A 14,090-nucleotide genomic window follows, 5' to 3' on the forward strand; every position below is an offset into this window, starting at 1 on the left:
GCAAGGAAAGCAAGAACTCTCCATTACTCACAGTCCCTGACGCAGTCCAACCTCCAAGACTGGCTTAAGCTAGGAGTGGACTGCAGTTTACCCCGCCTGCAGCTGGCATCCCCCCACTTGTCATATCACTGGTGGTATAGGGGAATCACCAAAAACAACCCAAAAAAGGCCATCACTGATTGTGTACTATACCAGCAGATAGATTCTAGCACATACTCTTTTCCTGGTCTTCAAACAAGCTCCTGCCTCATGCTCCTGCTGTTCCCTCTACCTGGAATGCTTTTCCCTCATGGCTCACCCCTCACCTCCAGATCTTTGCTCTGATCTTTGGTAAGGCATTCCCTGCTCACTTTACTTTAAATCACAAAGACCTTCCCACTGACAGCATTTCATCCTCCAATTCTTCATTTTTCTCCACAGAACCCATCATTACTGATAAACTGTATGTTTTACCTAAGTTGTTCATTTTATCTGATATTTTACCTGATTTAAAATTTAAGTTCCATAAGGGCCGTGATATTTTTCAGTTTTGTTCGCTGCTATGTCTCAGGACAGTGCCTGGCACAAGAGATATTTCATAAATATTTAATTCTAATAAGGAGTGAAAAAACCAAATGAACAAACCCATTGTCATATAAATCGATGAAAATCCAAATCAGTAAATCTAAACACAAACTTACAGGACTGGGATAACACTAGTACTCCACCATAGAAACTCAGAGAACTTACAATCTATTAGCTCAGTAATTTATTTCTTAATTGTTATTTGAGACACACACACACAAAACCACAAAACTATTTTTGAGCCACAGACCCTGTGAGAAGTTCATGAAGTCTAAAGATTCTTCCCCGAAAAATGCTCGTGTGTATAAAATTTGTGCATGCAATTTCTGAGGGTTCATCGGCTCTGAGAGGCAGAACTATGGGCTTAAATTCCTGGTCAGCTGATCTTTTCATGCCTGTCAACAAAGAGGCCAAGGCCCAGAGAGGCTCAGAGATTTGCCAACCAAACACACAATAATCAGGATAAGGACTCAAAACTTCTGACCTGGCAGTCCTGTGTTTTTTTTCATTCTACCACCCTGTCACTTTCTACCTTTTTTATTTGGGATATTAGGTGGAACATAGTAGATATTCCCAGAATATGTTTTTGTTGGTTAAATGATATGGTCTGAAACTATGAGTCCTATTCTTCCTTCCCTGTTTTCTCTACTTCCTTTTCTTGGGGGCAGATGAGATCACATGACAGGAAACAACCCAGTGCCCAAACCCTGCCTAGATTACGTGGAAGTTAGGGGAGAAGATCCAATTCCTCTGGTGCACAAGGAAGGCCAGGGTGAGAGCTGCTGGATTGAAATATGGTAGTGAAAGCACCACTGGCACTAGGGGAGTAGGTTCTCTGTATCCTGGCCCAGAGATCAAGGACGGAGTTCCCCAAGGAGAGGGACTGTGTCTGACTTTTTCAAACCCCCTTCATAGTGCCTAATACAGTGAGTGCCACATGCATGCCCATGTACGATGAGCCTGTCTGAGCAGTTCAACAAAAGCTGTGCTACCTACTGTAAGACGACACTGGAAGTCTGGCTTACAGCAGGGCCTACTAGAGAGGAGGTAAGGAGAGAAACAGTTGCTCAGATGAAGACTTTCTGAATAGTCGTGGGCCACATTTCCAGGAGGCAGTGAAAGAGGACAAACTCCAAAAAGTGGCTGCCATCACTTAACCCTCCTCCCATCATCCTTATTTCAATTGCTGTCAAAGAAACCGAGAGAAGCACCTCCTTTGAGCTGTCATTTCAGCCTCATCACACGCCCCTGAAAAGCCTACATTATTCAACCTCCCCAGGGTACTTATCACCCAGTGAGCTAGGAAGGAGAAATTCTCTCCAGTCAAAAAGGTCACAATGGGCAGGAGTGAACAGACTAGAGGCCTCAAGATAGCCAAACCTATTCCATGAAGAAAAAGAACTGAGCAGAGTCCCAACTGCTACCAATGCTTAACCCTAGGCCTCAACTTCCCATCTGTGAAGTGACCAAAGTTGCATAAGACTTTTACTTCCCCTTCGAAGTTTTTGATGCATCTCTCCAACCAGATGCCCTTCGGAGAGACTCCATTCCACATACTGAATACTCAAATCATGGGTAAAACTTACCCAAAGCTGAATTAAGTTGCTATAATTGGCAAAGAAGCTGCTGGCACGACACCAGAAGCAGCAGACACATACCTGCTCAGATTCTTCATCACTGATGTTGGTCCGACCCAGCATGGTAGCCTTCACGGTGGACAGGATCTTGAGCTGGGTGCTTATGGTTGGGATTCGCTCACATACCTATAAAGAAAATTTAGTATGTTTCTAATGTTTTTCTTACCCACAAGTTCCTTGAGGGCAAGACTTATCCACCTCTGTATTCCTAGGGGCTGGAATACAGAAGGCATTCAATAAATTACCAGCAGGATTCCACTTGCTTTCTCCCTAGGACCAATATAGTCCCTTTGTTCAGAAAGGAAGCATTAACATTTTTTCATTTGATCAGGGAATAAATTTACCTGACTCTGCCTTTCCCAAATGTACATATATGTATTTCCCTTTCTGCCATTTCTTTCCACTCCAAAAGCTCCTCCTCCTCCTTGCTCATCCAGTTTTCTCTCTCTTGCTTTCTCCCTCCCATCCTCCCCACTCCGACACACACGCACACTTTTCTTAAATACCTGCAAGAGGTTGGTTCTGATCCGCTTATCTGTGCACTGCTTGGCAACCTCCTTGGCCAACCGCGTTACCTCATCTGAGGCCTTGGCAATGTCCTTGGCACACTGAATCAGTGCCCGCTTGGTACCACTGCCGCCTCTTACCAGCCGAGACATCTCAGCCATCAGCAGGGCCATGCGCTTGGCTGCTGCAATGATGTCATTGCCCTAGAGAGAAGCAAAGACATAATGTGAGCTCAGCCCCAACTCTGGCCAAGTTAGGGAAGGAAGGAGAAGCACAGAGAAGAAAGGAGGGAGCCTGCTGCTCCAGTGGCCCTCTGGAAGGGTGGGAAGAAGATAAAAGGACTACTCTTGAGTGACATGGATGGCACAGGAGAACAGAGAGAAGAGTGATCCAAGGCACTCCTCCCAGGACTGAATGAGAGAGACAGAGAGGGAAAGAGATTATCCAACTGAAAAAAAGGAAGACCAGGTAAAATATTAGTCTGGAAGGGCAACATGTGCACCCCTGGCATAGCACTGAACACAGCACTTCAGCATCTCCAAGTTAATCATGGCAATAAAAATGAGGATGAGGTCAAGAAGTTGGTTAAACAGGCATTTTCCTTTCTATAGGGGGAAAGCAGTAAGCTGGCCTGAGGGGAAAAATACAGAGGAGCCTTTCCAGATGCCGAAATCCTCCTCTTCATCCTAACCCTTGTTACAAATAGCAGCCAAGGACCATTGCTGCTGAACTGGAATTTAAACCAAGTAACTGTTATCAGCATTGGTGAGACAAGATGTATTTTCTCACCTAGACTGCTCCTGCCCTCCCTCTACTGCCTCTTATTTGTCCTGTCAGCCTAAAGGAACACGGTATTTTAATTTATCACTTTTTAAAAGGCCAAGAATCAATTTTTCTGTCCCCTCAGCTAAGTGGCTTCAATTAAAGAAACCCTCAGCTAAGAGGATGCCGTGGAGGCACCAGAAAAATAAAAATCATGAGTCAAAGCTATAAATGGAACCCCCACTCCAACAAATAGCAGTTTATCTGAGATTTGGCATCTGGGTTCATTAAAACCCCATGGGTCACAATAAAGAAATGTACAAGTAATTTATGCCTTCAAAAGGTTTCTCTTTTGACTGATAAAAACCAAAAATAACAACTGCAATATTCAAAACTACCTAAAAGGTCAGGCCCTACTCATTTTTCCCCTCATGCTTTTCAATTTCTATACAAGGCAGTGAAGCATACACAAACCATGCCACTGCAGGGCACCGTGTGAGACACCCCCACAGGCATCACGAAGTGGCCGATCACTATGGAGGGAGGCGTGGAACATCTCAGGCAGTAATTGAGGCCAGAGAGAATGCAGGTATGGGAAGTAGTCAGGAGAATAGGGGCATGTTAGACAAGGCTGTCTGGGCCCATCTCTTCCAGTGTAGACCTGGTATCATTCCAGGATTTTATGACCTTGATTAGAAGACAGTGTAGTGCCAGGGTTAGTTATTACCCATCAGTCTTCAAACCCTTTCTTCTTGCAACATGCTACCTTCAAAAGGAAAAAAGAGTAATCACCCTCTTCCCTACTCCCCAAACTAGTGTTGGTTCAGTCCCAAGGTCAAAGCTCTGTGGCTGCCTGTCCTACAGCCTTGAAGCGCCCACTGTTCCCCACTCCCAGCCCCTCCCACTGAAATACCTGGACAAGCAGTCAGTAAACCCCCTTCCCTGTGGGTTCCCATTGAAGCCAGCATCTGCCAGGCAGCCAAGTGCAGGGCCACAAGCAGTCCGCCCCAGAGACCCTGCCGTATAAAGCTGCTTCTCACCCTGATCAACTCTGCCTGAGCCATCAGTGAGAGGTCAGCAGAGAAGGGGGTGGCAGGCAAAGCTCAATGGTCAGGCCAGGTGACCTCTTAATGGTCTACAATGGTTCCAGACCTGCAAGTCATTGAGAGACATATCCACGGCTTCCCAAGGGCTTTAAGGTTCCAATTGTGGCCCCGAGGTAAGAAAAGAAATCCTTTCAAAAAGTGACCCCATCTCTACCCCCAAACATAAATGCAATCAAATTAATCTGGCATTAGCAGACCTATCAAACTTGTGAAGCCAGTCCTAACAACAAGGTGCAGACAGACAGATGCCCGCCCTGCTCAGACTCACAGGACTCGCACAGATCATGAGTGATGCAATGTGTCAAGGCTGCACATGGCCGGATGCATATGGAGCAGCCCCAACCGGGGGTGCTAATCAGTACCTTACTAGACCACTTGGTAGCTTCCCGATGCAATGACTGAGCCGCGGCCAGAATGGGCTGGTTGACCGGCTGACTGGATGGCATTAACAGCAGCTCAGGTTCGTAATCGTCTTCCATGTCAGGGGGGACAGGGAACCCAACAGCATCAGCCGCATCTGCCTCAGCTACAACACCTATACCCACCTCAGCGGCTGGGTTACCCCGCTTTGTCGATGGCAGGAAGGATGAGAAACAGGGACAGTGTTAGTAAGAGCAGTAGGACTGGGGAAGCTGAGCATCAGCTGGTTTAGTCACCAAAGCTTGCCTAGGATGGGAAAGAAAACAGCAGACTCTCCAGAAGCCAGATGAACCAAACTCACAGAAAGGGAATTCTCAGCCTCCAGCACCAATCCCAGCTGCCCTGTTCATAGTAAAAGAAAGAGCCTCACTCCAGTGGTGAAGGGTTTCCAGAGAAAAAGTCATACCAAGGAAGCAAGTGCAATTCCTTTTACATACACTCACCACCAAAGGTAAACCTGCCAAGAGTAATTCTCAGAATAGTTTTGAGGAGCCAAACAACCAAACAATAGTAGCTGATTACCTTTAAAAGGAATCCAGAAGGAAAAAGTAAATTCAGCCACACAACTTGCTTTGAACAGAAGAAAGTGAGTACTCCCTGCTGGCTCATAAGGACACTATTCTATATCTTCCTGGGCACAGGAAGTGAGTTGGGTCAGCTCTGCAGTAACCAGACACAGATCATTATTTCCTTCAGGAATTAAAAAGTCCCAGAGTTTAAAATGATACATCAGAGGCAACTGATAATGAAACCAGGAAAGAGGCAAAAAAACCAAACACAATGGTGATTGAAGAGGACTTATCAAATACCCCACAACCACCCAGCTGAAAGAAGTCTCCAGAAGATGCCCCATCCAGCTTCCCATCTTAGGGAAAACCCACACTTCAGACCACCTCTCTCTCTCTCTCTCTCTCTCTCTCTCTCTCTCTCTCTCTCTCTCCCCCTCAAGATCTTCAGGGCCAACACTTCTACAATCTCATATTGCATCCCTTGCTACTACTGACTCAGAAAGCTGTTCCTTGGGTACAAACTAAATCTCTCCTGTTGCAAACTAGGGTTCTCATCCCAAACTTAATTTACATACTTCACAGATAACACATGAACGTGGCAACTGACCAAGGCTGGGTTCAGAGAAGCCCAAATGTGGGCCCACGAGAGAACAGGACCCATGAGGGGAAAGAATAAATTTAATAACAGGGATGGGGATTCTGAAAGGCCAGGGCAAGAAGCAGTGTGATCAGATGCTGAAATAGGTTGAGGGGAAAGAAAATAAAAGGAACTGCCTCAAGGAAGCCAAACCATGTATATGAAGAATGGTAAACACAGGTTTTTTTTGTTTTGTTTTGTTTTTAAGAATTTTGTGGGGCTCAAAATCACAACCCCAAGATACAGAGTCACATGCTCTACCAACTGAGCCAGCCAGGTGCTCCTGAACACGGGTTTTTTTATATCAAACATCAGTGGGGCACCTGAGTGGCTCAGTCAGTTAAGTGTCCGACTCTTGACCTCAGCTTAGGTCTTGATCTCAGGGTCATGAGTTCAAGCTCCATTGGACTCCACACTGGTCATGGGGCCTACTTAAAAAAAAAAAAATCGCTAACCAAGAGGAAGTAAGAGTTTACATGGAAGTTTAACTGAGGTTGCTATCACTCCTAAAATTCTTATCCTGTACAGGAAACGTGTCTCCAAACGTTGATGATAGAGTTGGAGAATTCAGGGAAAACAAGGGGTTCAGGTACATTCTAAACTCTTTCCCTAAACTCTGTCTCAAGTAGGACTCATCCCCATTCCTTAGAAGAGAAGCCAGCTCACTGCTACTGGGGTTCAGAGTCTCGAAATGTACAAAAACAGACTGACAGATACACAAACACATAACACACCCATCCCCCAGATACACACGGTTCAAATAGCTCCTGACTTCACACAGCTCAAAGTTGGCAATCTCCTAATGTTCCAAATCTCCAGGGATAGTCAGACCTAAAGACTTCTGGCCACAAATGGCAGAGTCGGAAAAATATGTAGGCTGATGCTCTCTGCCCCTTGTTTGTTTATAATTCATGTATGTTTTGTGTCCTGCTGCACAGTATATCTGGGTTTTCTGTAATAAAGCTTAAATTTCCTTTAAAATCTTTAAGTAAAACCAACCTTCATCGTCACCTCCATCCCACTCTCCACATGCAGTGGGACTCTGCTAAGGTCCTGGAGGTGTGCATGCCCTAGTTAGAAAGATACAATTATAAATAATTCCATGGTCAGGCCCAACACCAGCAAGGTCACACTATTCATTCCTTCTTAGAACCTAGGCTCACAGCTAACAGCACAGAAAAATACAGAATTAAAAACCCAAGGTCAATTTCCCAGGCTGGAAAAACCCAAGATCAGCTGCGTGCAGAAGGTCCCTGGGGAACTGCATTTGATACAAGAGCTTGAGACAGCTGAGGGTGTAAAAAGGCAAATAAATGGTGGGAATAAAGATCTAGAAGAAAGGGTCATATCACGAACAGTTTAGAACTATATTTCATTGCAAGGTTAGCAATAACATTTAGCTCAAATCTAGAAAAGCTTCCACTCACTTTCCATCATTTAGGGGAAAATAGGCAAAAGTTATTCCCAGGGCATGACTGCTGCCAGCATCTAAATTTTCACCAACCACACTAATAGTTACACTTTCAGATTTGTCGAGGTGGAGTTAGCCTGGAGCTGTCTTGAACCAAGGGGTAAGATGACTCTAAGGAAAGGACAAAGCACATGGCTTTTAAGACACCAATCTAACTTTATGAAACTTTATGAAAAACAGAAGGAAAATGCAAACACTTCACCTAGCTCTAGCAGAGCCCACAGAAGACTATTTCATGTTTGGAGTGCTGATAATTAGCAAGAAAGCATCTAAAAACATTCAGCAATCTTAAGAAAGAGAAGCAGTTTCTCAAAGACCCCAAATGTCCGGGGTCACAGCAGCTGACCCTTGCATGGACAGAGGACAGGAACCCTCCTCTTAAATCACAGGCAGCCTAGATGACAATAGAAGGAGAAGCCATCAGGCGCCAGAAGCATCTTACTAAACCACAAGTAAGAAGAGGAACATGCTATTGACAACAACAGGAACCAAAGCAGACAGAGGGTAACTTTCCAAACAGACTCTTCTTCCTGGGCTGTGTGTACAGTTCTTCATCCTTTTTCCACAAGAAAAGCTTCATTACTTACCTTGCTGGACCACTTGCGAGCTTCATCATGGAGCTGCCTGGCAGCCATCATCATTGGCTGGTTAATCACCTCCCCGGCTTTCTGCTCAGGGAACTCTTCATCCTTCTCCTCTGGTGGTGGGGGCCTGGGTGGAGGGACCTCACCCTCAGGCAGCGGTGGTTTGGGAGGAGCAAGCTCATCTGTCAGCTAAGAAAGAATTACTGGGTTGTAAGTAAAACCCTAGGAACTACTCCCCTCTAGAATTCTTTCCTTTCCTCTAAAAAGCATCCCCAGAAAAGCCACCCACATTCATTCCATATAAGACCACCCACACTGAGCGCAAGGACCACCTGCTTCAATCTCAACAGATGCATATTTTCTTCCTTGTTCTCCACAAAAAGCCAGCAGCTACAGTTTTGGACATATTCCAGGGAGGCACGCACGCACTACTGGACCAAGGATTCCCAAAGATCTAATTTGTGGCCCTGTGTTGAAGGGAAGCTGCACAGGCAAGTAATTTCTCCCCTGGGCCTCAGGTTCCTCCTCTGTCAATAAGAGGTAGCTAGACAAGCCTCGAAGATCTTGATTCTGCGTGTCAAAAATCTGATGATCCCATAAAAAGCCATTTGGCAAAATAGCCCCCACCCACCCTGGCCCTAACAACCCACCAACAGTCCAGCTATAAAGAATCAAATGAGGCTGAAGCATTGGAGGCTAGGGAAGCACTGTGTCTTAGTTTGGGCAAAATGACCCAGTTGTATCCTCAAACAACTTAGAAATTTACATCTTTTATCGACATTAAACATGGCAAAGTAAGTCAAGGAGAGTAAATCAAAGTATTGCCTTGATAAACTATTCCCAAAGTCCAGCTATTTCTAATACTTGGTTAGAATAATCACTATTTCCTATTCTAGGATTTGTATCTATAAGATATTGCCCAGCTAAGCCTCCTTCTAAACCACTGATTTATGGAAGAATAAATTTATGGTACTTTGGGGTGCGTCAAAAGAGTTTACATGATAGTTGGGGGAAAAATAAACTTGAAAACAAAGAGACTGTATTACTTTGTTACTAAAAAAAAACGTCAAGTAAAGGAACAAAGAATGCACACAAGAGTGTACCCACTTCAGTTTGCCATTGTCAACTGGGAACACAAAAAAATCTCACCGCAAGATTATTTTCCCACTCTTCATTAACTTACTACTACCTCATCACTCATCACATGCACACTTACCAAAGCCAGTTCCTCTGCTCCAATCAGTTCCCAACACAGCAGGCCAACCCCACGGACCCCCACCTATCCAGCACGCCCCATGCAGAACCATGGGGTTAGGACTCCACTAATTTCAGAATGAAAGATGAAAGTCAACTTGTACATCCAACTAGGCTTTAAGCAGAAGTTAAACAAAGACCCCTGGTAACTGAGGCGCCAGAACACAGCTAACCTCCCCCTTGTTAGAGTCCCAACATCCTCTGCTCAATTCTCCCCATCACTCTGAATTTACTTACACGGAGCTGTTCAAGGTCTGGCGGAGGAGGCGGGAAGTCAGGCTCCTGAGGTTGGAAGGCTTCTCTGACCTTGGCCACAGCTCCCAGGATCCGATATCCTGAGTCCAGGAAGCTCTTTTGCAGGCCTAAACATAAGAACCCTCACTTTCAGCTGGGCAGGTCAGTGCCCTGGAGCACTGTCTGTCCAGCAGAAGAACTGGTTTCTATTAACAAAAGCTGGATGTGAAGCTGCCAGGAAGCATCACAGGCAGTGATTGAAGGGGAAAGGAGGTAAGGGCAGGGCAGAAGCCTCGAGGCATACAAAGAGTCAGAAGGGTCACAGCCAGCTATTCCCAGTGGTGCAGGGTGCCTTCTTGCCTGTACAATTAACAAGTACTCAAGACACTCCTGGGCGTGATCACTTTGGGCTCAGGTGGTGCTCATCACCTCTTTTATGATGAACCAGTCAAGAGATACGCCTGCCTAACTCAGAACAGGGGAGATGTCAGTTTCAGATTGGGCATACATTCCCTGGAGTCCATCTCATCTTTCTCACTACTCCTTTGCTCACCTTGGCATTAAGTGTATTAACCCTCTCTGTTGAGCTGCTGCTGCTACAGTGTCCAGTCACCGGGAATTCAAGAATTCTCCTCAAACTACTAGAAACTCCGATTAGGAACCTGAGCGTGTCCTTAGTGATGGTGGGTTCAAGATACCAGAAAGATCCTGCCTGGGCTAGGGATGAATAGGGCAGCCCTTCCTACCCACTCCCTTACACTGACTGCATTCTACTCACAGACGAGGCTAGACACACTGGATGCTCAGAACAGGAAGGAATTCAGATGTTTCTAACCAAAGGAGTGGTAACATCTTCAGTAATACTGAAAATGTGCTCAAAGTTCAGCTAAAGAAAGTCCAGACTCTTTGGTAGAGGATGAGGACACTCACCTAGGAGATCTACGTGTCAACTTAAGCCCTCCCAATTTGACAGAAACAGAAAATGTTTAACAGAGTAAAAGCATTTTAAGAAAAGCAGAAAAGAAGTTATACATTGGTTATCATGCATCTTTTGGGCAATTTCCAAAATAACAAGTAAACAGGACCAGGAGGTATCTAATCAGACAAGCACAGAAAAGTTGGTCCAGAGAAACTAACTTGCAACAAACCTGCAATATTGCAGAAATTAGTCTGTGCAATATTTTTTTTTTGGACATGAAAAGATTAATCTAGCACTCTCAAACTAAGTATCTGCAGTTTCGGCTCCCAGATATTGTATGCGGTGGTTGCGGGTGTGTGCATATCGTCTTACCACTCTGTCGGCTTCCTGAGTTAACCTCTCAAGTGAGGTGAACCACACCATGAATTGCTTACCAGGGTCAGAAATGTTTCCGGCCACAGCCTTTGCATCCATCACCATTGGAGAGATGGTTTTGCTCAATTCATCAGAGGCGGCTTTCACAGCCTCACGGAACTTGGGATCCTCAGAGTTCTCCACCTCCCTCTTAGCCACCAGCAGGATACGGTTGGCCCGGCGAGCAATGCTGGTTGCCCCAGCGACCAACATCTGTGGCTGAATATTGGCCATGGCCACTTTACACTTGTCCAGGTCTTTTTTAATTGCTTCTTCAGAAGCATCCAACAGAGATTTGGTATCAATAGCTTCGTCCACCAGCCCTGTCAGGAGAAAAGGAATGTAATTTAGTTTCTATTTTAGAAGAAGAGAGACTCAAAAACCCTGTTGTCCACTCAAGTTTCTCACGTGAAAGTCTAACACCCAGAATTCTCTCCTTCAGCTCTAAGCCCTTCCTCTACAATCAGAAGCTTCCAGGTGAATACCTTAGTTCAAAAAAAGAAGTGAAGATGGAGACCAGGAGGGCCATATAGAGTCATAGCATTCGTACCACCGTGGTCACTGGCCTTCCTGTGGCTACAACAGACAACCAGAATTGCAACGACAACAGGAGGAAACAAGGATTGCGTCTCAAGCCTTTACCGCATCTCCACGTTGTGTTAATAACATTTTCTCCCTTTCTGCCTCACTCCCCAGCCATCTGTTGCTTGTTGGCAGCTTGTAGTGCCCAAGATGAGCCACTCAGAGGAGTCTAATAACCCTAACCACCTGTTTCTTGTTTCCGTTGCCTCTCTTACGATACCTCAGGAGCTCCACTTTCATCTCTGGCTGCTACGGACCCTGTCCCAGCAAGTTCTGCAGGGAAGCCGAAGAGCCTGCCTTCCTCATTTCTTCCCTCCTCTCCCATCCCTCCCTCCACAAAGAATGAAGATTCAGAGGTGCCACTTCAATTGCACAGACACAGGTTTGTTGGCGGTTGGTTTCTCCTTTTTTTTAAAACTACGTACTTGATAAGTTGGAGGAAACTCTGAGACAAGTTGAATTAAATGGTAGCTATTGTGGTTCCTTGAAATGTGAACCCACTGAAAATGACAGGGACACTGACTGTATCCACAAACACTGCCTCCCAGCCTCTGAAACCAAACTCTGGTTCAGACTGAGCAAAGGCACTATTCAAAGAGAAGATAGGAGCTGTAACAATAAACATCACACAGGGAGGGCAGCATTAAAATAAAAGAGACTCAAAGAGCCTCTCTTCAAACAAAATTGCAAGGCTTGAATGAGAAGCCGCCGCTGCTCAGCAGCCTTAATCAGGGCCAAGTACACTGTCGGGCACATGACCGTCCCTTCATCCAATTACAGCTAAGTCATATAACCAGTCCTACTCGAGTTTCTCAGAACTCATTCCTCAAGGATTAGACAGTAAGAACTCTGCACACAGCTCTACCTGTCATTTTTTCTACATTATCAATCCACTGGTTCTTCATGGTCTCAAAATGTTCATAAGCAGCTTGATTTCCAGGATTTCTAAGTAAGATGCGAGCAGCTGAGACGACCTGTCAATGACAAAACAACCTTTAAACCTCAGGGCACCCTCCCGCTGGAATACAAACTTTCAGCAAAGCTTTCCCCTCTCTGCCTACAGATGGCGCTAGAAAGCCAAAAATGGGTAAGTCTCTTCTCAGGCTGAACACATTAGATTTGGTCTCATAAACATCTCACCCAAATGGGCCCCTGCAGAAGATTTTACAGTCACAGCCTGATGTGGGGAAGGTAATAAAATGACAAAATAAACGGCATTCACTTGGTACTTCCAAACATACACCAAACTGACCTATGTTTAAGCCCTTGGGAAGACTCTTCCACCTTAAAAATCATCACCAAGAAAGATACTAAAAATTACTTAAAACTGATTATGAATATTTATTTTTAAAAAAGTAACTATAGGGGCTCCTGGGTGGCTCAGTCGGTTGGGTGACCGACTTCGGCTCAGGTCATGATCTCGCGGTCGGTGAGTTCGAGCCCCGCGTCGGGCTCTGTGCTGACAGCTCAGAGCCTGGAGCCTGTTTCAGATTCTGTGTCTCCCTCTCTCTGACCCTCCCCCGTTCATGCTCTGTCTCTCTCTGTCTCAAAAATAAATTTAAAAAAAACGTTAAAAAAAATTTTTTTTTTTTAAAAAGTAACTACATACAGTTAATGAAGTACTTTCACATCTATTAACTTACTGAATCCTCACAACAACCCTATGAGACAGGTCAGGTAATTTCTCCACTTTACAGATGCAAAATGTAAATGACTTGCTCAAGCGCTCCCAGCTAATCAGGTATAGCAGTTGGGGAAGGAACTAACATTTCCTGAGTATTTGGTTAGTTACAGGCTGTACACATATCCTTTTAATCCTCCAAATGATCCACTAGGAAGGAATTCTCCCCATTTTACAGATGAGTAAACTCAAGGTCACAGAGGATTCAAGTCCAGATCTGTCTCCAAAATCCTTACTCTTTCCATCATTGGTATCTTTAGTTTTCTGTTTCTCTTTTTTAGGAATCTCACTTTTATGCAGAAATCCTGTTTTATGTTCCATGTTTTATGGAAGTTTTTAAAGAAAGTTACTCATGTTCATATTTTATGGAAGTGTTTTTTAGAAGTTGGACATGTATGATTTTTCAAGAGAATCTAACTTGTTAACATGCCATGTGGGCAAAAGATAAACAATATAAAGGTGTGCTTTTTTTTTTTAAATCTCTCCCTGCATGTTCCCACCAAAGCCAGTATCACAGACATGTAAAGCCTAGCACGGTTCCTAATATACTACAGGTACACAATAAATATCTGCTGAATAAATCAATTTTAAAAAGATGAGTTTCCTATAATTTGATTACTATATTATTCACAGCATACTGGCTATAACTTGGCTATATAATGAAGTAGAAAAAGAAAACAAGTTATGAACACAACCGAATTTTTAAAAAATATCCTCAAAGAGATGCAGGGAAAGGCAAAAGCTCTAAAATTCAAAGACTAACCTCTGAAGATTATCCAAATATTTCCCTAATTATGAGTGTGGGTGAG

At 44.5% G+C, this 14,090-nt stretch overlaps 1 protein-coding gene across 2 annotated transcripts in view; it reads right to left on the bottom strand.

Annotated features, from left to right (window-relative positions):
• The window catches only part of VCL (vinculin), a 110,275-nt gene that overhangs the window by 2,114 nt on the left and 94,071 nt on the right, over nucleotides 1-14,090 (bottom strand). The window contains exons 15-21 of one of the 2 annotated variants that reach the window (XM_030334251.1): nucleotides 12,466-12,574; nucleotides 11,039-11,341; nucleotides 9,689-9,813; nucleotides 8,201-8,386; nucleotides 4,939-5,142; nucleotides 2,708-2,911; nucleotides 2,223-2,327 (exon numbers count right to left, since the gene is read on the bottom strand). In XM_030334251.1, the coding sequence (XP_030190111.1) occupies nucleotides 2,223-2,327; nucleotides 2,708-2,911; nucleotides 4,939-5,142; nucleotides 8,201-8,386; nucleotides 9,689-9,813; nucleotides 11,039-11,341; nucleotides 12,466-12,574 (1,236 nt within the window). The remainder of the gene's footprint in view (nucleotides 1-2,222; nucleotides 2,328-2,707; nucleotides 2,912-4,938; nucleotides 5,143-8,200; nucleotides 8,387-9,688; nucleotides 9,814-11,038; nucleotides 11,342-12,465; nucleotides 12,575-14,090) is intronic. The other variant, XM_030334250.2, reaches the window with a different exon arrangement.

Source organism: Lynx canadensis, chromosome D2, assembly GCF_007474595.2.
Source record: "Lynx canadensis isolate LIC74 chromosome D2, mLynCan4.pri.v2, whole genome shotgun sequence".
Taxonomy (NCBI): domain Eukaryota; kingdom Metazoa; phylum Chordata; class Mammalia; order Carnivora; family Felidae; genus Lynx; species Lynx canadensis.